The 23,763-nt window shown below is 44.4% G+C and overlaps 1 protein-coding gene across 9 annotated transcripts; it reads left to right on the top strand.

Moving 5' to 3' along the window:
• Positions 1-438: 438 nt before the first annotated feature.
• On the top strand, positions 439-22,759 carry fam49bb (family with sequence similarity 49 member Bb). 9 transcript variants are annotated; one of them, XM_061758832.1, is made up of 14 exons: positions 439-595; positions 5,445-5,536; positions 9,148-9,202; positions 9,326-9,447; positions 13,258-13,338; positions 14,051-14,172; positions 15,051-15,156; positions 17,570-17,709; positions 18,814-18,891; positions 19,714-19,830; positions 19,906-19,985; positions 20,448-20,574; positions 20,648-20,718; positions 21,966-22,759. In XM_061758832.1, the coding sequence occupies exons 5-14, from the start codon at positions 13,266-13,268 to the stop codon at positions 22,027-22,029; spliced, it is 978 nt and encodes a 325-aa protein (XP_061614816.1). In that variant the 5' UTR covers positions 439-595; positions 5,445-5,536; positions 9,148-9,202; positions 9,326-9,447; positions 13,258-13,265; the 3' UTR covers positions 22,030-22,759. The 9 variants fall into 9 exon arrangements, with proteins under 9 accessions (XP_061614816.1, XP_061614817.1, XP_061614818.1 ...); XM_061758833.1 differs by having other exon boundaries at positions 13,255-13,338; XM_061758837.1 differs by lacking the exon at positions 439-595 and adding an exon at positions 2,277-2,291.
• Positions 22,760-23,763: the final 1,004 nt, after the last annotated feature.

Genomic DNA, 23,763 nt, shown 5'->3' with positions numbered 1-23,763 from the left:
TATCAATGCACTGGACTTTTAATAAAGTTAAAGTATTTTTTTTGACAGTTATAATAATGATTCCCATTAAAGCCTAATCGGGTTATTGTTTTTCCTCATATCAAACGTGATGCCCATTCAAAAGTTGGCACATTTCACCAAAAACCACTAAGTAAACTCATCGTCACGACAGCGCCCCCTATGTTCTAGATCGATCTTTTGCTCAAGGACACTTCGGCGCCCTAGAATAAACCTGATTGGTCTCATTTAAACCCCAACAGATTAGGTTTAAGATTTATGATTAAAGCTGCATGGGGTCGAATTAATCAACTAGTTTGTCTGGAGGCTAATATACGGAATTCACGATGGGCACACGCGAGGTGGGCGGGGTTACGGTGATTCAAAGTCGACGCCTCCGCACCGCCGCCCCTTCGCGACGCCGAGTTGAGCAAAACGTGCAGCCTCCTCCGATGACGTCGCGTGACTAACCCGGAAACGGCAAATCGCTTTTCTTCTTGTTGGAGCTCGCGGGCGCTTGCCTTCCACTCATCCTCCTTCTTCTTCTTCGTCTTCTCCTCGTAAGCGTGCCGTCCAAGCTGCCTCCGCCGGCGACAAGGTAAGACAAAAAAAAAACGGCTTTAAAAATAACCCTCTCTCGTGGCTTTTTCTTCCGCTTCTCGGCCGGCCCTGCCTAGCCTTCACCTCCCCACCAGTTGCCATTCATTCGCTTTAACCCCCCCCCCCCCAAAAATTGATGGCCGCGGGTGATATAAATGATGAATCACGAGCGCCTATGCTGGGCTACATCATCGTGAACTCCCCTGAAGGGAGCATTAAAAGTGCTCCTTTTTTTTTTTTTTTTTTTTTGTAGTCAGTCTTTTACTTAGTTCACACGTTGAGGTTTCATTTCCCCTTTTTACGTCCTCACCGCACGCATGTGACAACATTGACCCCGTTTTATGTCCAATCTGGCAAAAGAACCCACGCTAATCATCTGGAGATTACACTTTGAAACTCAACCGTATGGTTTTGGATTAGCCCTTGGCTGCTCCTTTCGCACTTTTGCACTCATGCATGCGCCACTGCTGACGGCTGACTCCATATCTGATCATATCACGAAGCATTATGATCATATCAGTAATATGGATGATTTGCTTTTCTTGGGTTTAGTTTTGATGTATTTGGGCCATGTTCCGATCAAAGTTTGTGACAAAATGCGGTTCAAAAGTGTAAATAATGCTGGCCAATTTGCATGTGAGTGTCTGACTCAGAGCTGTGGCCAACAGCAGTTTATGCTTAAGTGTGTTTTAATGTTCTCCCATCGTTCAGTAATCCTTTTCAAAAGTGCTCCATCCACTTAGCCTTATTAAGCTAGCAGAAAGTCTGCTAGCTTAATGCTAACACACAATGCAAAACGCCATAGACTGTCTAACGAAACTAGCATCAATGTTGCGGTCTTGTAGCCCTCTAAATAACGGATATTTGAACACAAACAGATGCGGACAGATAATAGAACAATACTCACAGGCATATATTCTTCATCCTCTGCAAAGAACGACTCATAGTACTGCCGGTTACTGAAGAGTTGTGAGCGGTATATCCATTTGTCTGTATTATCAGGCGCGCACACCAGAAGGAGCAGCACAATGTGAATTGATCTGGAGCAAAAAAAAGTGGCAACAACTGTTTAGTTCTTTACATTCTATTTAACGGCATTATTGTGTGTTTTTTTTATAAAGCACAATATTATAGATGCCGTTTTTCTTAAAATACACACTACACATTTTTCATTGATTTTTGTGAGGCTGGAACAGATTAATTGCATTTCCATTCATATTAATTGGGAAAGATGATTTCAGATTCAAGTGTTTTGTGGTCCCGGAATGAAAATAAGTATCTCAAGTTGTAAAAATGTAGCTGAAATGAGAAAAGAAATGTGCAGGATGCATTCGAGTCCCCGTAAGAAGGCTTCTGCATGTGGACGGCGTTTCCGCTCCCCGAAAGTGGAAGTGAAAACGTTCGCGGACCACGCTGGCGCTGCTCTTAGGCAAGTTGTGATGCAACACCGTTTTTTTTTTTTTTTTTTTTTTTAAAGGCCAAATTCAAGCTTGTGCAAACGAGGACGCCTTCAGTGCCCTCGCTACGCTATCAATAATTAGCCTGCCTTGCAATATTCCTCAGGAAGTTGTGAGACGTGATTGCAGGCAACTTGCGTCACATTTCACCGTCGTACGGATATTTTTTTTCCTGCCGTAGGCATCAAATAGCCGACCGTGTTATCGTACATGCAGTGCAACCGCCAAAGTGGAACGGTACGTGGATTCAGATTCAGATTTTTTATTATTATTATTTTTTTTCCCGTGTGGAAGTGTATCGAGTTGCCGCGCAGAACATATTCGGTCGAGGACGGGAAATGTGACTAGCTCAACTCCGTAAACAAATGCAGTGCAGCTCGGCCTCTGACTAGCGTATGTCACGGCTAGCGACGGGATTTTAAATTTGGTAGTCCGTTTGTAATGGTATTGCACTAAATGCATGATCTCTTACTGTTGGACTTGTCTGTTTGTTTCCTAAACAAGTTGATGAAATATTGATGCTGTACATTGCTAAAAAGAAAAGATTGCAGCTATTAAATAGATGTTTTTATTATTATTTGGCCATAAAAAATGTGCACATTTGAGAATTTTTCATTAATTGGAGAATCTTGAATGTTTCATTTTAAATTTCACTTAATCTGTTCCTGATTACACCAAAGAAAAAATAGCAAAACCAAAATGTTTTTGTTCCCTTGATCTGTTCCATTAAAACTAGATAGTGAACTGTGACTTTTTGACATTTTAATCCTTGTATCTAAAAGTCTTTGTGGCAGGCAAGCAGCGTGCAGTGACCACGTTGTGCGCGCCACCTGAACTTTCATAGCAGGAATATTTTGCTCGTAATCCGGATTGCGGGGCTCACTTGGGCGTGTTCGTTCGGTCGCATTCTGCATCTTTGCATCTTCTCTTTCCATTCAGAGGCAACTGTCGAAACGTTTCAAGTGTTGCTGGCTAAAAGATGTGGGAAAGTGGTGTGTGTGTGTGAGTGCCTGTGTGTGTTTGTGTGTGTGTGTCTCCAGCTAGCTAAGACACCCGAGCAGCCCGGGAACTACTTTAGATGAGAGCGTGGAAAAATGATTAATAATTCATGTTATTAGCTGCCGTGATACTCCACAACAGCTCACTGCGGGGAAACCACGTGCACTATATCCTTGATGTTTTTTTTATTTTTTAGAGGGGGGGGGGGGGGGTTGGAATTCAGCCCCTGAAGGCAGTTTCACTTTGGAGCATGGAATTTGGTGGGCATGTATATTATGAGTGGACCCACAAAATAGTCTCAAGAACCCGTGCCTGAAAGGACACAGGAAGTCTGCTGTTTTGGTTTTAAACAGCAATTTTGGGGGCATGTTTATTATCTCTCAACGTTCTTCAAAGATGTACACGTCATAGACGCTTTGTGCATTTTCTACCAAAGTTGAACCGCGCATAGTAGACAAGTGGGTAATGCTGAATTGAGGAAAAAGTTGTCTTTTTGTCATTACGTGCGGCAAAGGTTGCCATTTTGGTTTGAAGCCAAGTCCTTCAAAGACCAACTTGCCTGAGAGACTTTGTCCGGTTGCTCCCAAATTTGAACCGCATAAGCTCAATTGCCAACAGTTTTTGTTTTTCTGTACAGTACGTCTCTTCAAAGGATGACTAGTTTTACTTTATTTAATGTCTATTATACGTTGTTGTTTTTTTTTTGCTCCTTCTTCCAAAACAAAAGACATGAATTTAGCTAAACAATAATATTATGTTTCTTGTAGTTTGCAGTGTTGTAGAGCAGCACTATATCTTTCATGCGCTCACCAAAGCCTCGCTTGCATTACCATTCCAGTTGTGCGGAACAGCGCTTTATCGATCCTCCTGTGTGGGTGAGATGCTCTGTGTGCATTTATTTGCGTTCACCTTTTCCCTCCTCAGCATTCCGTCTCCATTTTAGCATCCGCGAGGCGTTTGTGTTTGCACGCACGTTGGAATTCTCGCTCCCTGCTCTTCTCGCTCGTCGTTCCAGCGTGTCGGCGCTTGTCCGTTGAACAAGCGCCACGGCCACACGCGCGGCTCAGGTTGATGACGCAACGTGCTTGAGACAAGAAGAAAAGCTTGAATGAGCCCCCGGTCCCCGTGTTGCCCTCCCAATGGGACAGCTCGTGATGGCAGAAGAGAGCGTAACTCAGGCAGCTTGTTGGGCCGCATTGTTCCAAAATGCACTCAATAGAAAGCCAGTTAAATCAGAAATGTGTATATAAATCCATCACATTATAAGAATTTACGACATTGTCAGTCGATCCGTCAATAATGTAATGTGAAAACTTGCAATGGAACCATGGACTCCTTGCCACGACCTTCATCTCATGGATTTGATGCTTTCTTACCCGCGTGACGGCCTCGGCCTTAGACTCGGATTCCCGCAATGCAATCTGGGTCATGGCAGCTGCTTCGGGCTAGCAGCAAATTGTGGTCGTTTCGGATTGGAATTGAAGAGAATGCTGCTTCTTCAAGTTAAGGAAAATCCTAATGGAAAATGACCCCCAAAAAAAAAAATCTTAGAAGATAACATCTCCTTGATTGTGCCACCACTCTGTACCAAAATTGTCCAAAATGACAATGAAGTCACACCTTAGCGAAAGTTATTAACATCTAAGATTAAGATTCATGTGTTGTTTCCTGAAAAATTTAGAAACATTTGGTAAAAATACCACAGAAAGTGACATTTCCTTGATCCTGCACGAGAATCTGTAAATAAAATGTCCTAAACTTGCACACAAATAGCGAAATCCTTCAATGGCAAAAGTAAAAGACATCTAGATTTAAAATTCATGTATTATTCACTGGAAAAAGTCAGAAAATCAGCTGAAATTGAGGAAAAGAATTACGGGGACATTTACTCTGAACAAGAATCTGTACAGAAAAATGTTCCTAAATTGTTAACCAAGACACAAATGACAATGAAATCTCTCTTTGGTGAAAGTAATGAATACCTAAAATTGCATGCATTATTCGCTGATCTTTTTTATTTATTTTATTTTTTTTAAGGCTTAAATTAAGCAAAATGACAGAAAAATTCCATAAAAAATGAAAACGTATTGAATAGAGTACAGAATTGTCCTAAATCCTAAAAAGTGACACAGAAACGACACTAAAATCCTTTTCTTCATTGTTTTTGTATCGATCGTAGAACTAAGCGAGGCCAAACTGTCGCCGCAGCCCCTCGCTGGCAGCGTCCTGCAGCTTTGTCGAAATCGGAAGTCAATCAGAGGAAGTCTTGCATAAAAGGAAGTGTATTGTGTGTGTGTTTGTTCTGGCGCACGTCACCAGTGCTTCAATCAGAGGGCAGCGTGTATTCATTGAACTCGGTGTGTTGATATTTTCACGTGATGTTTTTGACAGGACGGTAATCTTGCTTGAGGACTGAGACCAGAGGCCACCCACCAGGCCGGGCCTCGCCACCCCTGACCCGCTCTTCTGCCGCCACGTCGCCAGTAGGTGCACCGCTTACGCCTTTTTCGTTCCCTGGCAGCGCCGCGCCCGGATGGCCGGGCCCAAACTCAGCCCCGGCGCGGTAATTGAAGGCTTTCCAATCGGATTTGTTTCAGCCTTCCAAATATGCTGGGATCAGATTCTGATCCCGCTTCCTTCTGCACATGCCAGTTTTTTCTCTCTCCACCAAGCAGTACCAGTTTGCAGAGGTAGTATTCCGTTTTGTGTGGTTACTGGAAAATGAGTTGAAATTCAGAAAAAAGACATTTCCTGCTTTCCTGCACCCAAAAAGTAATTAATTTATCAACTTTTTCTTGAAAAACTGAGAAAAAATCTGTTAAAATTAGAACATTTTAAATTACAAAAAAAGATTTTGACTTAATCTTGCATCAGAACATGCATGAAAAATTATCCCAAATCACATACAAAAAACAATAAGAGTAATGAACATCTTCAAATAAGATTCATGCTTTAGTCACTGTTAATTAGCTGAAATGAAGGTTTAACGTAAAATGAAATCCTGTACCAACAATCATCCTCAATCTCAAACTAGCACACAAATGACAATGAACATCAAGGTGTGCAAAATTTCACAAAAAGTATTTTATTTTTTATTTTGGTGTGTTGTTGTTCTTACAAGCCTAACCCGTCTCGTTTTCCCAACCACTCATCATCATCGCTCCCCTGCATCCTCGGTGTCTCCTTGGCGACCGTTACCATGACTCGCCGCCATCGCTCCACTGGCTCGGCTGCTGTACCCGACGCTGTGGCGTTGTGACAGCTGAAGCCTCAGGTGGTTCGTATATGGGGGCACCAAGTCACCGTGTGTGCGTCGAGACTCGTTCACTGGGCGGAACGGCGTGCGGCAGCGGCTCTCGTGGCCTGCGGCGGTGCGGGGGCGGCCAAGTGGTCGCCTCGCGCGACGACCCCAGAGTGGCTCGATGTCGCAAACAAATGAGAGTTCTTTAGCCGTGCCAAGATCAGCCAACGTGTGTCACAGTCGCCCAAGGCGAGGCTTTCCTTAGCTGCTGCAAACTGGGAAGAAGCAGGCATGGCTCAATAGTGCCCCCATCTGGAGAAAAGCGGAGCTGACATGCCCGTGTAGCTCATCAAGACGTTCTTGTATTGAAAGCCGTTTAAGCATTAATTGAGATCCAGTTTAAGGTACTTGTACTAGTATTCTCTGTCCTCACTAGCACACTAGTACATATTTGCGATTCGACATTAGTAAATTCACTCATTTTCAGACATATTTTAATTTATTTTTTAGGTTGTCCTATTTGCTGAATTTACGCATTCAGATTATCCAGATTATCAGCAGCTACGTAGTTTATGAATTGAACGCGCGTGTTGCAGATATGTGATCCTGTACAGCGGTTGGCTCCTGACTCAGCACATCGAGCAGCGCTGCTTTCCTCTGAATAAGTAATCTGCGGAGATGTCTGAGTGGGTATAATATGCCGCTTGTTATGTCAGATAAGAGCTTGTGCTCATGAATTATTAACGCACTTTGGAAGCTTCGCATCGTCCTGCGCGCGTGCATGTTCGGGCCGCTTATTTGTTGCTTTCCATCTTGGGCAAATAAGAGCGGACCAGGAGGAAATTAGCTCTGTTTTTTAAATCATTTATGAATTCCTTGGCAGGGAGGCTGAAAGTCGTCACTAGATGGCGCTCTGGTGTCATGTATTGATTGCTGCAAGTCAACAGAAAGCAGGAGTACAGCAATTAGTCCAGTGAGTGGTAAATAAGAGAGATGGCAATCATAGAGTCACTTGATAATGCCATCATATTTTGCAGGAACAGCATTCTTACATTAAACTTCCTGTTCCAGGATTCCTGGGTCAATTTGACCCAGGGCACGTGAAACTATCCAAAAGTGACAGAAATGGAAAAGACAATCCCATTATTAACTCATCTCATCGATGATGCGGCAATATGGATAATTCACTCATTTTCAAGTTTAATACCACCCAAAATACTACCACTCCTAGTCCTTGAATTTTCTTAATTTTTCAGTAAGTAATGTATGAATCCTTATCTTAGATATTCCTTACTTTTGCTAATGGGGGATTTCATTGTCATTCATCATTTAGGACATTTTTTCTGTATAGGTTCAGATGCAGGATCTCAGAAATGTTTCATAAATTCATTCAAATTTTTTTTTGTAAATAATGTGTAAATCCTACTCTAAGGAGGGATTTCATTGCTGTTTGTTTGTTTGTTAAATAGCGATTTAGGACAATATTTGTCACAGGTTCCATTTGGGAGATTTCATTTTTACCGGGCTTTTCCCCACTTTCCTTTCTGATACATAGTCACAATATATATATCACTCTATTTCCACAAAGCGCATAAACAGCACTTACTTGATATTCATCAGAGACCATACGGATATTTACGCCCGGCATATTGATGGCGTATCGATACCCTACATCACGCCATATCGACAGTTTGTCCTGACTGGGGAGTGGCTGGCGTTGACGGCCGCTTTCGTCCTGCAGGTGGCACTCGGCACTCGACGAACTTGTACGACTACAACCGCCAGCTCCTGGCATGCTTCATATCAGTCCCCTTCCACAAACCCGCCACTGCGCCCCACCCAAAATTCAGTTGCAGAGGAAAAGCAATGCAGTTTGTACATTGGAAGAAAGCTATATTTATTTATTTATTTTTTTAATTGTATGAAGACTGTTCACAATGTACAGCTAAATTTAAGGTTGTGCGTGAGGAGGTTAGTAAAGTAATGATGGATGGTGCGTGTGTGCGTGCAAGTGCATCCCTGAGGGAGATGCTGCATGCTCAGATGATCCCAGCCAGACAGTGAGTCAATATACCCTCCTTAATGATTCTCGAACATCCTTAAGGGGGAGTTGGAGGACCGTCAAGGGCAAGAAAAGGAGGATGAGGACCAGAAGGAGGCGAGCGGCACAGCAGAATGACAACATCGTAGTAAATGTTGGCTGCGTTACATTTGTTGTGTCAATAAAGCTTTTTATCCGTTCAACTGTCAAGCGGAGCGAAGCCGGAGCCTGCCTTCTCTCGCTCTTTCTAGCTGCGTGTGCCTGTTGCCATGGTTTCCAACTTTAGGCAGGTGTCCCACTGAAAAGAGAAGGGGGGACTTGGCGGAGAATGAGGCGTGTGGGCCCGTGCGGTTGCCATGGCGAGGAGGGGCGAGGACAGCTGATGATGTCGTCTTTGTCATTGAGTCCGGCTCGTGTTTTGTTTTGGCACAGTTTGGGCGGGCGTGGCCACGAGGTAATCGAGTTCAAAACAAACCCCCTCCCCCTGAGCCGTTTGAGTCAGCTGAGCGGGATTGGCAGGAGATTGGGGGAGAGGGGGGGCGGTCACGCCAACCCCCGACGGGGAAGCGCTCCCCCATTTTGTGTCTGTCTGCTCGGGCCGCTGTCAGCGAGGTCCGGTTGTGGCTGAGCGGGCTAATGCGATGTGGCGTGTCACCCGGAGAATCTGGGTCAAGTTTAAAGCTGCCTGTGCCGCAGTGTGATGCGCCGCAATCCCGCCCACCGCACGCGCGCCATGCACAAATGTAGATTTTTCACCCCTCCCCGAAAAAGATAACATGCATTTTCTTGTCTGTGCATTCATTCCCGTCCAGCCTCTCCACGCCGGGGGCCACGTGACGCTCAGGGTGCTGCAGCAGCGGGGTTGAGGTGGGTCGGGGAGGGGCTGTTGTTTTTCCTAGCGGGGGGCATGTGGATCCTCACGCTGTAGCTGAGTAGTGGAATGTCAGCACTCTGCCCTCCCTCCATCCATCTTTTTTTTTTTTTTCACAGAGCCGGCCCGTCATCTGCGCCTGCTCTGCCCGCGCTTTGTCGCAGTGCTCCATTTCAGCGTTGCTCTGCTTCTGGGTGTGTTTATGGCGGCCACGGAGAGTGCAAGGCGATGCCACGCTGAGGTCAGGATGCTGCATTGGGCGTGGCCTTCAAAAACCACTAGAACCTTTGCAGTATTTACAAACTAGCTTTTTTTGTCGTTGTTGTAGACCGAGGACAAAAATGTGATATTAGTGCATAGGCATACTCGCCACACACTACACTCCTCTCCTGTCGTGTCCTGTTTTGTTTTCTACTTGCTGTGTCCTGCCCTGTCCAGTACCATCCTCCCCGTCCTCTCCTTTTGTGTCCAAATTGCTACTAGTCACGCCCTGTCCTGTGCAGTCCTGTCCTATCCCATTTGCTGCCGTGTCCCATCTTGTCCTATTTGCTAATTGTTGCGTCAAGTCCAGTTCCTTCCCGTCCTCTCCTATTTGCTATTGGTGCGTCCTGTTCTGATCCGTCCTGTGTTGTCCTAATTTAATTTCAGTCTAGGTTTGCACTATAGCGGTACTGCAATACAGTACTGTCAAAAACTATTATCCTGTCTTTTTAGTATCGTCATTTCTAAGAGTAGCTGTGTGCAGTTCCATAGGTAGTAAACAGTTTTTCAAATAAGAGGCAAAACGTGCTTGCTTCAAGCTGTTTTCACTCCCAGAAACGAAATGCCATAGACGGCTAAGATAAATGACAATAGATGTTACGGTAGTTATAAACCTTCAAACTAGACAAATGGTGCAGCCCCGAATGTTAAACTACTTGTCTTATCAAAGTCCGATTTTTGGGATTGCTACAACACTGATCCAGTTCCCTTCCCATCCTGTCCTATTTTATACACGTCACGTTCTACCGTATACTGTCCCTTCCCGTTTCCCATTCCTTCTTCTACTACTCCCTTCTCAGTCTACATAAAGATAAAATTGACTCCTATATAATGTTGTTTTATTTTCCCCTCTGAACCCTTGTTCTGCCCGACTGCATTTTCCAATAAACATCCTTATCAATATCAACCGCAACATAGGGATTAAGTGGCTAAAGATATTCATCTGTAATCACAATCCAGTGCATATATATTATACTGTATATCGTTTGCTAAGATGCTCTTAAAATAATGTGAGTGAAATACTGCCCCTGCCCTGACTAATCCTCAGTTTTTGGCGCATTACCTCATCCGTATGAACATATTCATGTTGCTTTCAAGTCCACACTACTACTACTGTACTACGCCGCCGCCGCCGCCTTCTCATTGGCCGCCGCAATGTTTTCAATGGCACCCAAATTTTTAGTGCGGCTCCATGGATACAGTGAGCTGTTGGGTAGATCGGTCTCAGCCAATGAGAGCGCTGCGCGGGCTCCTGCTTGTCAGAATCTGCCCCCCGGCCTTGGAAGCAGTCAGCCCCCCTCCTCTTCCTCCTCCTCCTCCCTTCCTTCCTCCCTCAGCGAGCACGCGATTGCTCAGTGGGGGGTTCAAAACAACAACATGGAGGTGCCCAGGTCATGCACGCTTACTACGACGGCCACTCGGGGAGCGTTTTTCCCCTCAGTGTTCCTCTTAGTGAAAACACGCCCGCATGTTTTACATAATCAGCATCTTTGTAAAAGACTCTCAAAGGGAAATTTGACCTGAAAGAGGTCTGAAATACACAATTTAATGTCTTCTTGAAAAGTGGGCCACGCAAATCCCTGCCCGTTATATGACCTCCTTTCAGCGGAGCGGCAACGAGCCCACAATAGGTGGCGCTAGAGGACCGTAGGAAGTCCCCCCCCCCCCCCCCCCCCCCCAATCCCCAATCCCCTGTCCCCTTGGCCGTGATTGGCAGAGCCCATCGGGGGCGAGGTCACCGACGGGCTTCTCGAGAGTGTGTCAGGTGCCAGCGTCGCCGAGAGCCAATGTTGGCACGGGCGGGCATTCAGGTCGCATTAGTGCCCGGCTGAGGAGACGAGGCTGCGCGGGGCAGGTGGGGCTTTGCAGGTGGTCTTGAGGAAGGAGGAAAAAGAAGAAGAAAAAAAGCCTTGCGCGGAAGTTAAATGGGAAGGATTTGTTGGAATTTAACAGCGTCACTTGTTGCTAGGCAGAGTTCATATGGCTCAATTAGAACTACCCTGTTCATTTTCTATAGCGCTTGCCCTCATTAGGTGAGCTGGAGTCCATCCCAGGTGACTTTGGAGTGAGAGGCGGGGTACACCTTGGACTGGTCACCAGCCAATAGCAGGGCACATATGGACAAACAACCATTCACATTCACACCTGTGGAAAGTTTGTCTTTAATTAGCCGAACACGCATGTTTTTGGAAATGTTGGAGGAAGCCGGAGTACCCGTAACAAATTCACAGGAGAACATGCAAACGACACATGTGAGGGCGAAAGCCAAGAAGAACCTCTCGACTGTAAAGCAAAAAGAAAGAAGCCATTGTGTAAAAAAACAAAACAAAAACAAAAAAAAAACACTAACTTGTGTTGTGTGTGGAGTGTCACTGATTTGAATGTGAATGGCTTGCTTACATTTTGCTCCTTTTTCCATCTCACGTTACGTTTGGATTACAGATTTTGCTACTTTTAAAGGTGTTCTACATTCTCTATGTAGGAGTAAAAGGTAAAACAGCAGCATCTGCTGAATCTGGTGGGGCACTGCCCCCACTTGGCCCTATTTAATTGACTTCCAGAAGCTATGCGGAAAAATGCTATCGTGGAATCAAAATGCCCCCCCCCCCTAAAAAAATGAACTGACTTCGATATTGGCGGTAGTGTATACAATACATCATGGCATAGTTATCATGATTATTTATGTTGTAGAAAATGGATGGATAGATGGTTTATTATGACCTTTTAAAAATAAAGACATGATCCTCCATTTGTGTTTTACACACACACACACACACACACACAGACTTATATGCATCTCATGCATTTTAACGCTGCTGAGTTTGCACTTTGTCGTCTTTCAGCTTCACCCGTGTCACCGCTTTTCACCTGTCACTCATCACTCTGATCCCAAAATGTCCACTGAGGTGTAAAATGTGTCTCGGGCTGATTATGATGGTGGAGATGGAGTCGACCGCAGTTTCTTTCCACAAACTGTCGTCATTTGTGTGTGAGAGCGTCTGCTTTCGAGGAGTCTCGTACGACTGTCACTTCTCATTGCACCGAGCGCAGCTGAGATGTGTGTGTGTGTGTGTGTGTGTATTTTATTGCTTAGCGACACAGCCAAATCCCTCACTCTCTCCATCAGCAGCATCCTGCACTTAAATGTCACTTGACTGCACTTAGGCACCATGTTCAAGTCATTCTGTGTCATTTTCCACCATTTTCCCCACAGGAATGAATACAAGAATAAAAATAGAAAGTTTTACGAGTGTTTTTTTGTTTTTTATTTAAAAAAAAATTTTGTAGGGGGGAAAAAAACAAACAAATTTTAACATGAAAAATGTCAGAGTTTAAAGAGAACAATGTCTTTTTTCCAGAAAAAAAGTCCAAATTTAACAAGACTAATGTTGTATTTTTGAGAGAATGGTCAAAATTTAACAGGAATATTGTTACATTTTATTTTTGAGGAAAAAAAGTCCAAATTTAACGGGAATGGAATTAATTAGCACCAGATTCAAACTTTGGTTATTGTGAAATTTATGATCAAATGCATTCACCTTGTTTACGGTTGCTGGGTAGAAATTGAGCAAAGCAGTAAACGACTTCTAGCTCTGTTTATTTTTGGACTTTTTTTTTTTTTTTTTGGGCTTGACATCTTGTAGGCAGGAGAGCATTTGCAGCAAGTGTATTTTTGGGGGGGCAGGATTTAGGGTTCCCCGAACACGGTAGTGTGGGCGCCGTTTTGGTGCCCCCCCTCGCCGCTCTGCCGCTCTGGAGTCAGTTATTGATCCATTTTCTTCTCCAGCAGGAATCAACATGGGGAACCTACTGAAGGTGTTGACCTGCACCGACCTGGAACAGGAGCCCAATTTCTTCCTGGATTTCGAAAGTGAGTGCTGGCGAGTCGACGCCCCGCCCTCCACCTGATATCGATCGCGCGCATACGTTAGCATAGCATTATCAACTCGCCGAACTGGCCCGTACTCATCTCTTCTGCCGCGTTCTACCTAGAGGCGCTTTTCATCCACCTGCCAGTTTCACGCTGTTGTGCGTGCGGAATATCAACGGTCGTCCTCAAATAGATAACACGGTGGAGTTCAGCTGCAGTTACGGTAGCCTCAGGCCAGCCCCAAATACCCCCCACCTCCCCACGTGGCTTGATCCCGCCACTGTGGAATTTTCACACTTGGCAAGCCCACAGATTCAGTCATACCTTCCCAGAAACGCACACTGCTCGCGATGTTTTGAATTTCTACAAGAATCTGAAACTGTTCCACACTTTCATTTTATTTTCTACAGCAGTCAAAATATTAAGTACAACTGCAGCATCTAATAAATAATACAATAAATACAAGAGATGAGTTAAAAAAAAAATAAAAATCTCAAATATGAGATGGAAAATATGCAAATATTGGAGAAATAAAAAATGACAAATATTAAAACAATATACAAATATATAATGGGACGAAACTAAACATTCGGAACAAATATACATATATTTGACGAATAAATCTGATAATACGACAAAAATATAAACATTTGCCAGGTGTCTTTATAACATTTTGGTGCTTTTGCCAAAATACGTTTTCTCGTTCCCGCAGACGCTCAGCCCACAGACGGCGAGCGCGAGGTGTGGGAGCAGGTGGACGTAGTGCTGAAGGACGCCAAGGCAATCCTGGACGAGCTGCAGGCCTACAAAGGGGCCGGACAGAAGATCAGAGAGGTGCAGCTTGTTTACTGTATATTAAAAAAAAAAAAAAAATAGTAGTAGCCGCTCACATTCCGTGTTTGTACCATTATACTCTACAGATTATATTCATTATTGAAATGACAAAATATTAGGCCTCAAAAATATTTTGAAAATACACAAATATTCAAAAAATATTAGAGGAATAAAAAAAAGGAAAAAATATAATATAGAATATAGAAATACTTATACAAAAAAAAATATTGGATGAGAAATACACAATATTAGGATAGGGTGGAAAACATGGAAAAAAAAATACAATAATATCAGGAAAACAAATTTAAATGTTACATGAAAAATAAAACAATGTAGATAAGAAACAGACAAATACCATTACAGGAAAAAATTGAATATTGGGGAAATGTTACATAAACAGATGAAAAAAAATACAATATTAGAACCATTTAAAAATACAAAAATTATTGCGACAAAAATATTAGTGCATATTGCAAAAAAAACATTTTAATATTGTATTACGTGAACAATTCACAAATATTTAATGAAAATTACATTAGAAAATTATAATATACATTATACATAATATAAAAAACAAAATATTAGATGAAAATTACCAAAATATTGGCCAAGAAAATTTAATATTAAACAAAAATACACAACAGTACGAAAAACATTGATATATACCAAATAATGCAAAAATGTTAAAATACATTATATTCATTATATCATAAATACTTTTTTTAAATTTGTATTTATTTATTTTTTAGACAAAGAAAATATTTTTTTTCAAATCAAAAAATATTACAATAGAAGACATGCAAACAATATCGCTGTCAGTTGGACTGCCTTCCGCCATGTTGCCTAGCACCGCAACATGTTTGTTTCATTTTTGAAAGGCCATCCAGAACCCCAACGACGAGGCGCTCCAGGAGCAGGCGTGGGCGGCGGTGGTCCCCCTGGTGGGGAAGCTCAAAAAGTTCTACGAGTTCTCCCAGAGATTAGGTGCGTACCCGTCCACTGACATCATCGAAAATGACATCACATGACGCCTGTTGTCGTGAGTCAATCTAGTGATGTCTTCTAGCGGTCCTATGCACAGTAAGCGTTTCCATACAGTACATGGCCTTAATATTTTGCACGTGCACTGAACCTCGATCAATCACAGACATGTCCACGTAACATGCGGCCGGATCCAAACGCACATGATGCACTGTTTAATTAGCGTGGCTTCAAAAAGGGGTTAAGGGGGTTTTAGGGCTTGTTATGATGGGGTGGGGGCGTGTTTCAGGCTGCCACGGTGACAGCCCAGCGGTGGTTGTTATGTAAACGAAGTAGGTCACCTCGCCGCCGCCTTGACTTCAGGTCTCCAGGGCACGTGGCGGCCTCTGAAGCACCCGAGCCCGACGGGCGTATCCGCGTGAAGCCGAGAGAGAGGGAGCGTTAGCGCGGGCTGGTGTGGCCGTGCGGCGTCGCGCCGCTAATTGGCTCACCGCGCGGTGCAGATGATATCATGGAGAGCAGCTTATGTCACTGACTTTGCATATCAAATACTTGACTTATCTCCTGCTCGGGTTCCATTGGCAGCTGCCTTTCGCTTCCATTTTCCAGGTCATCTTCTGAAGCTTCAAACGTTTATGGTAGATGACTGGCTTTTCATATGATTCTACTTTTTATCGATACTGCATACTGTAGTGGCAAAGTTACTCACTTGCAGCTTATCAGCCAAAATGTCACATGGCTGACAGAATGATTGCACATGTGTGGTTGGTCGTAAAATAACAAGTCAGGCTTGGCACTTTAGGATCCGGGGGTCATGCTTTGTCGGCATTCCGTGCGTGACCTGAGGAGTTTATCCTCGGCCTTCCTGACTGGCTCGCTCCCCATCTTCATATTCACTTTTGACTGTAAGTAACTCAGGCCGTTTTCGATCAGCCGCCTCGCTCCAAACTCAGTCTGGAGCAGATGGGAGTCATTACCCAGCGACAAACGTCGTCGCAGCTCGCCGGCTGCCTCCCCGCAGCTCGCCGTCTTTTAACATTATGCGGCGCAGACTGCTGTCTGGGTCTGCCTCTTTCCACCGACGTACGCGCCGGATAACAATTGTACAGTACGCCGGCAAGACTCCCCGGCGCTCGTGCGGTCCCGCGCAGTCTCGTCTGGGTTATGTCATTATCTCCCCAGACTGAATTTCAAGTAGTGTCTGAGTCTATAAATAAAACGGCCTTCCGGGCTTGAAAGGTATTTGCAGAATGTTTGTTTTGTAATACTATAAAGTTAGCGCAGTGGAGTGTCTTCACCGCTGGTTCGATTCAGAGACGCAGGCTACATATTGACTTCCTGTCTAAACAATGAGCGTAATCCCGCTTGAATGTTTCCTCCATCATCGCGCCACCGAGATAATTAGTCCCATGTCTCATCTGCATCTGAGCAGGGGGAACCCTCATCCCCACGCTGCCCCCTCCCTGACTGGCACCGGGCCTTGGGCACTTTGGGCATCACCTCTGCTCTATTAACGCTCTGTCGCGGGCTGGGCGCTTCAATTGCTTTCTTTTATTATTCTGAGAGTGCATAAATGTCTATTTTTGAGGGCTTTCCCATACACTCAAAATGCAAAACATATTTTGAGGCGTGGTTATTTGGTAAGGGTCCAAACAAAATGAAGCTAATTTCATTTAGCTAAGTGAAATTTGCTAGGAATGTCTATCATGAGTAGCCCCACAAAATCCCCAAAGTCTCAAGAAGCCAAGCCCAAAAAGACGGCACACCTGCACATTTTGGCCTGAAACGGCCATTTTTCAGCTCATTTTTGCAATTTTCACTTTCCTAATTCTGTCCCCGAAGCTAGTTGCTCATATAAACATGCAATTTGGTAGGCCTGTCTGTCACGAGTTGACCCACAAAAAAATGTCTCAAGAACACATGTGTGAAAAGACACAGGAAGTCTGCCATTTTGCATTGAAGCCGACATTTTTGGGTTGTTTTGGCCATTTCCAACTGTCCTTCAAAGATAATTCTGTCCCCGACACTAGTTGCACATATCAACATGCAATTTGGTAGGCATGTCTATCGTGAGGAGACAAACAAAGACTCTAAAAGCCATGCGTGAAAAGACACAGCAAGTCTGCCATTTTGGTTTAAAGCAGACATTTTTAGGTCATATTTGACTATTTCTAAGGGTCCTTCAAAGAAAATGAAGGCCCTGAAGCCCATTTAACTTGGGTGAATTTCGGTTGGCATCTTGAGTAGACTCACAAATAGTCTCAAGAAGCCATGTGTGAAAAGACACAAGAAGTTTGTTTGAAGCAGACATTTTTGGGTCCTTCAAAGACCAACTTGTGCTCGAGATTTTGTCCTTTTGCTAGCAAATTGAAATCACGTATACTATATACACAGTATATATGTTTTTGCCACACAGAAGCGGCGCTGCACAGCCTGCTGGGCGCGCTGACCAGCGAGACGTACGACGACCCCACGCAGCACCTGGAGCGGGAGCAGGCGCTCGCCAAGCAGTTCGCTGAGATCCTGCACTTCACGCTGTGCTTTGACGAGCTCAAAGTACGAACTCGTCCCCTTCTTTCCTTGCACCCCAAATGTTGTGAGATGGGTTTGGACAGCCTTTGAACTGGTTCGCCTTCTTTGCAGCCGCCACCCCTCGGGCGATCCGCTTGCGACATCCCAATTAGCGGCCCCGGGAAGGTAGGGGGTGCTAAGTGGCGTGCTAGGTCCACCCGTCGCCAGCTTCTGACCCACTTTGAGCGTCTGCCCGTCTCTCCCATTGAAGTGGGATTAGCATGCGACAGGCTCATTCGTGTTAGCATAATTAGCTGTAGCTAAGCCCTCGCTGCTTGGTGGGGGGATGGACTCGGGTGGGCGGCAGCGTGTCTGATTTGCTCATCATAATCAAAGGTGTTTTAGGTAAGGGTTTTGTTTTCAGTAATTCCAAAGACTTTCTAGACATGGCTATTTGATTATTTCTAATACTATTATTACTTCCGCGCCAGTGTCGTATCGAGCAGAATAATGTTACCCATCAGCGCGATATCACGTTGGAAGGGATGTGCCTATATCCATACCAGTGTCGGTGCCAATTCTGTACATCTGTACAAATCCTCTTATACTACAACATCCGATTCCGTTTCCTATCAAGTATCTGTACTTGGTATTGGCGAGTACCAAAAAGTGGTGCTGTACAGATCAGTTATTTTTTTAGTACCTTTCATAACTTTTCATAAACAGAACTGAACTGCTTTCTGATAATATAAAAGGGCCTTAATATTCATATGGACATAATTTTTTTGAAAAGGTTTTTATCTGTGTGAAGTGCGATCCCCTCGCCGGTGGCTTTCCAGGCCAGTTGGTCGCATAACGAGTATCCAATGGCTTCCTAATTAGCGACCAGCCAGTGCTTTGTCTGACTGTCACGTTCAAAACAGTCAAATTCCCCTTGACAGGAAGCACTGACACGTAGAAATAAAAGCAAAGGAGCGTCTGAGCTTTCCTAAAATAACAATTCAAGCAGTATGTGTCTCTTTGATGTCATCGCCAGCCCCCCAGGCGACGACGCCGTGGCAATGTTGGATCTACAGCTGGATGTCCTGCCTCGTGTGCACATGCATATTTTCTTGTTATTATAATAATCGTCTGTTATGATCATTGCAGATGACAACTCCTGCCATTCAGAACGACTTCAGCTACTACAGGAGAACACTGAGTCGCATGCGCATCAACAACCTACCGGTAAGGTCCCGAATGCAACCTCCCCAAAACTATAAAAAAAAAAATTGCCGCCGACACCTGTTTCACCCATTGAGCTAATAAATTAGTGGACATGTGTATCAATACAGGAAGCACGAGAAGTCTCAATGACCCATGCCGTAAATTTAACAGGAAGTCAGCCATTTTGTTTGGAAGCAGCCATTGTTGGGTGAATTGCAGGGCGTACGTTGATAAACCACAACGAAAGAATTTGTCCAAATGGCCACCAACTGGAAGCAGGAATGCACGACAGACGGACGACGCCAAGTTGCAAAGTGTTTTTGCCCACGCCAGCTAATTTGGGCGGAGCGTGGTGTCAAAATCTAATGATCGTTTCAGGGATTTGCCTTTAAAACAGTCTGTTCATAAATGCTTGCAGCTTGAATTCATGTTACCTTTAGTTACCAAAAATGTTGTTATTTTCAATAATTTGCTGATAAGTTGCCTCGCCCAACCCGTCTCTGCTAAAAGATGATCACAAAAGGCCCCCAATGTAGCTCAGTGTGCTGACTCGTGGGGATGTACGAGATGAAAGGGCCGTAAAAGCGCGACGTAATCATTTAAAGATGCAGACAAACGTATTGCAGGCCTTTCCAAGAGACTTTGTTGGTCTTTCCCATGTCAGAAAGTGACTGAGGGCTGATTTAATAAGCTCCAAATGAGTTTTATTGAAATAATTCACTTGTCCTTTTTTCGAGCTTGTATTTTTGTTCCATTTTGGCGCAGCTGACCTTTTTTTTTTTTTTTTTTTTTTTTTTATTTTATTATTATTATTATTATTATTTTTTTTTTTTTACATCTCAGGCCGAGGGTGAAAATGAAGTTAACAACGAACTGGCCAACCGGATTTCGCTCTTCTACGCCGACGCCACGCCCATGCTCAAGACGTTAAGCGACGGCACGACGAGGTTCGTGTCGGAGGTAAGTCGTCACAAGAGGATGCCTTTTCCTCAAAAGAAATAAACATAATCGGCGACTTTGGGTTCCCGCGTATAGAACAAGAACCTGCCTATCGAGAACACCACAGACTGCCTGAGCACCATGGCCAGCGTCTGCAAAGTCATGCTGGAAACGCCGTAAGTCACCCCACAAAACTCACTCTGGGACGTTTGGGGGTGGAGGGGGGGAAATCAGCCCCTGACATGCAGGAAATTGAACAGGAAATTGGCCAGTTTGGTTCGAAGCAGTCATTTGGGCTGAATTCCAGGGCTCGGACAAGAGAAAAATAGCCTCCCCGATACCAGTTTCACCCAGAAACATGAAATTAGGGGGACATCTCTATCATAACAAGACGCACGAAAAAGGCTGAGGACCCATGCAGGAAATTGAACAGGACGGCCACCATTTTGGTTTGAAGCAGCAATTTGGGGAGAATTCCAGGGCTCATACTAGCGGGTAGGATAAATGCAGTCATGTAAATAATATTCATCCAACGAGCCGTTGTACTACAGATATAAGGTCCGAAAAAATGGAGATTGCAAGAGGATTGGGAGGGAAAAAAATGCCGCCGTATGAACGCGTTGGCTGTGCGTCGATAGGGAGTACCGCAGCCGCTTCGCCAGCGAGGACACGGTGTCGTTCTGCCTGCGGGTGATGGTCGGTGTCATCATCCTCTACGACTACGTCCATCCCGTCGGCGCCTTCGCCAAGTCGTCAAAGATCGACGTGAGTACAACGGGAAGCCGCGTTCCTACGTGGCTAGCTTCAGAGCTAATGCTAAAACCTCGTTATCCTACAGATGAAGGGTTGCATCAAAGTGCTTAAAGATCAGCCTCCCAACAGTGTGGACGGCCTCCTCAACGCTCTCAGGTAAACACCATCCCTTCAAATATACCGCACTGCAACGCTACGTCCAAACATCCGTCCAAGTAAACGGGATCAGGCGCCGGATATTTCATCTGACACCCCCCCCCCACCCCTTTTTAAAAAAATTTTTTTTTATGACTTTCCTCCAAATTTGGAGCGTCTCGCGCTGACAACGTCATTTGCGTGTCAACACTCTGCAGCCGGCCCGAGGCGTCGAGGTCGAGGGTGCGGAAAAATGATCGCATCTCATCTGGCGGGCGATGGCACCCCGTCTCCGTGATGATGGCTGTTAGTAGGGACTCGGTTCTTCATAGGTATTATTCTTAGGCTGAATAAAATACCATTTTGTGGGCTTGAAAGGCAAAAAGTTCATTCTGGAGAAAATGTCCCCAAAAAATTTTATTTCTTTTTTATTAATTTTTTTATTTTATTTATTTAGTTTATTTTTTTTAAATTAGGCCCTCGGACCCAGTTGAATTTAGCAACATGAAATTTGATAAGCATGTCCAGCATGATCGAGCGTACAAAAAAGTCTCAAGAACCCATGGCCGAAAAGGCACAGGAAGTCGGCCATTTTGGTTTGAAGTAGAGATTCTTGGCTTATTTTGGCAATTTCCAAGGGCCCATCCCCAAAAAATTCAGCCACTGAAGCCAATTTTACATAAAAACGGGACATCTGGTAGGCAAGAGTAGACCCACAAAAACACATGATCCAAAAGACACAGGAAGTGTGAAATTTAGCTCCATGCAGCCATTTTAGTCATTTTTGCCATCTCCAAGGGTTATTCAATGACCAATTTATAAAAATTTTGTTTGCATGTTCTCCCCGTGCCTGCGTGGGTTTTCTCCGGGCACTCCGGTTTCCTCCCACATCCCAAAAACATGCGTGGTAGGTTGATTGAAGAATCGAAATTGCCCGTAGGTGTGAATGTGAGCGTGAATGGTTGTTTGTTGCTATGTGCCCTTGCGATTGGCTGGCGACCGGTTCAGGGTGTACCCCGCCTCTCGCCCGAAGATAGCCGGGATAGGCTCCAGCACGCCCGCGACCCGCGTGAGGATAAGCGGTATAGAAAATGGATGGATGTCATGATATGGTGTACAGAAAAGTCTGAGATGAGATGGTGCTATTGTAGGCTCCTTTTGGCCATTTCCAAGGGTCCATCCACTCAGCTCCTCCCAACTTCCTGCGACGCGAGGATCCGTTCATCGCTGCCGGCAGCTTTAATTCTTATCATTTTGAATCCTCTCAGGTATACGACCAGGCACCTAAACGATGAGTCCACCACCAAGAGCATCAAGCTCATGCTGCAGTAGCACCGAGCTGCCGTTTGTGCTGCTGACACCTCGCGTCCTGCTGCGTGTGCGTGGGGGAGACGCGCCGCTCGCCCGACGGACGCCGCTCCACGGAATGTCGTTTTTCCTTTTTGTTTTTCTTCTTTTTCTCATTGAAAAAGAGCCGCAGCTCCGCCCTCTTTTTTTGTAATGCAAAATCCTACTGTCGCCATGAACGTTTTTTTCCGTGCCCCAAAAAAAAAAAGAAAAAGATGTCGCTGAACTACAATGTGAGCCATGCAACAATGGCAACTAATGGAAGCATTGTACGCCCTTTTTTGTGTCTTTTCCCCCTCCCCGCTCTTTTCAAGGGACACGAGAGAGAGTGTTCTGACTTGAACATTTGAGAGAGAAATATATAGAGAAGTATATATTATTTTTGTTTGATTTGTTATTTAATAACTGCATGATGAAAATGATTATTTTTTTCATCTATTTAAAAAGAGAAAAGCTGTTTTGGTAGAGTTTGTCAGCGCTGTCGTGTGTGTGTGTGTGTGTGTGTGTATGCTGTCGTCAAAACGGTACTTGTGGCAATGAGATTGAAAAGTACTGTTTTTAAAAAAATATATATTTTCATGGTTTTTTTATTTTTTATTTTTTTTTTGTCGACTTTTAAAACTGTGATGTGCGCAAAAAAAATCGAGTGAAAAGTGAGACTGTAAGTCAGTGGAGGAATTAAAAGGTGAACGCTTGTTTTTCTACAAGAATCATAGTAGGGGGTTTATGTGTCTTTGTGTCTCCGTGAGGGAAAAACCTGCGATTTTTTTTTTTTTTTTTTTTTTTTTATCCCGGCAGAAATGTGCATTTGGCAGTGTTTGTGGTTGTTAACGCTAAAAAATTGGCTCAGTTGCGCTTTTTGAAAATTCAGCCCCCGAAACCGGTTGCACATAGCAACATTAAATTTGGTAAACGTGTCTATCCTGAGTAGAACCACGAAAAGGTTTCAAGAAGACATGTCCAAAAAGACACGGGGAGTCTTCCATTTTGTTTCGAAGTGGCCATTTTCTGGTCATTATGGCCATTTCCGTGGGTCCTTCAAAGGCAAATTTGTTTGAGCTGGGCTTGCACATGTTTTCCCATTATTCCTCTTCTGAAGAAAATATGGATGGTCGTGGCCCTCTGCAGCATCCCTGCACTGACACACGCACTTGGGAGAGGAAGGAGGAAATCATCTCCTTCCGTGTTTAATTAAAGGTGCTTCAGAACACACTTGTGTTGCAGCCCAAACTTGTCCTTTGAATCCCAGCATGGAACACGGCATAATTTAGTGCTACCTTCCTCCATGACCTTGACTTTAGGGAGCCCGTGCTCTTCAACTCCCCTCTTCACGCTGCAGCATGTTGAGCAGATAGAAAGCCGCGCTAATCCATCAAGTGTTCGTCGGGAAGCAGTGGCTACGTTTCATCGCGTTAACCTTTTTTTGCTCGGCGTGCTTTCATCCATCACATCCTTTATCTTCCTCCGCTTGCGATGCATCATGCGAGCGCTTTTGGTGGCCACCTTTTTGTCTGCCATTTCAAGCTCAGTTTGTTTGGAGGGGAAAAAAAAAAAAAAAAGTCCAAGAATATGTATAACATCCTTGAAAGCAGGGCTGCATCCAGGGGAAAAAAAGCAGGAATGGAATGCTGCATTTGAAGGAGTCTTCAAATTGGGACAGCCTTCTGATGGTGTTATTTTATATATATATATATATATATATACACACATACTGTGAAT

The sequence above is a fragment of the Phyllopteryx taeniolatus genome, chromosome 20 (assembly GCF_024500385.1).
Source record: "Phyllopteryx taeniolatus isolate TA_2022b chromosome 20, UOR_Ptae_1.2, whole genome shotgun sequence".
Classification (NCBI taxonomy): Eukaryota; Metazoa; Chordata; class Actinopteri; order Syngnathiformes; family Syngnathidae; genus Phyllopteryx; species Phyllopteryx taeniolatus.
This window is presented reverse-complemented; position numbering and strand designations above follow the sequence as displayed.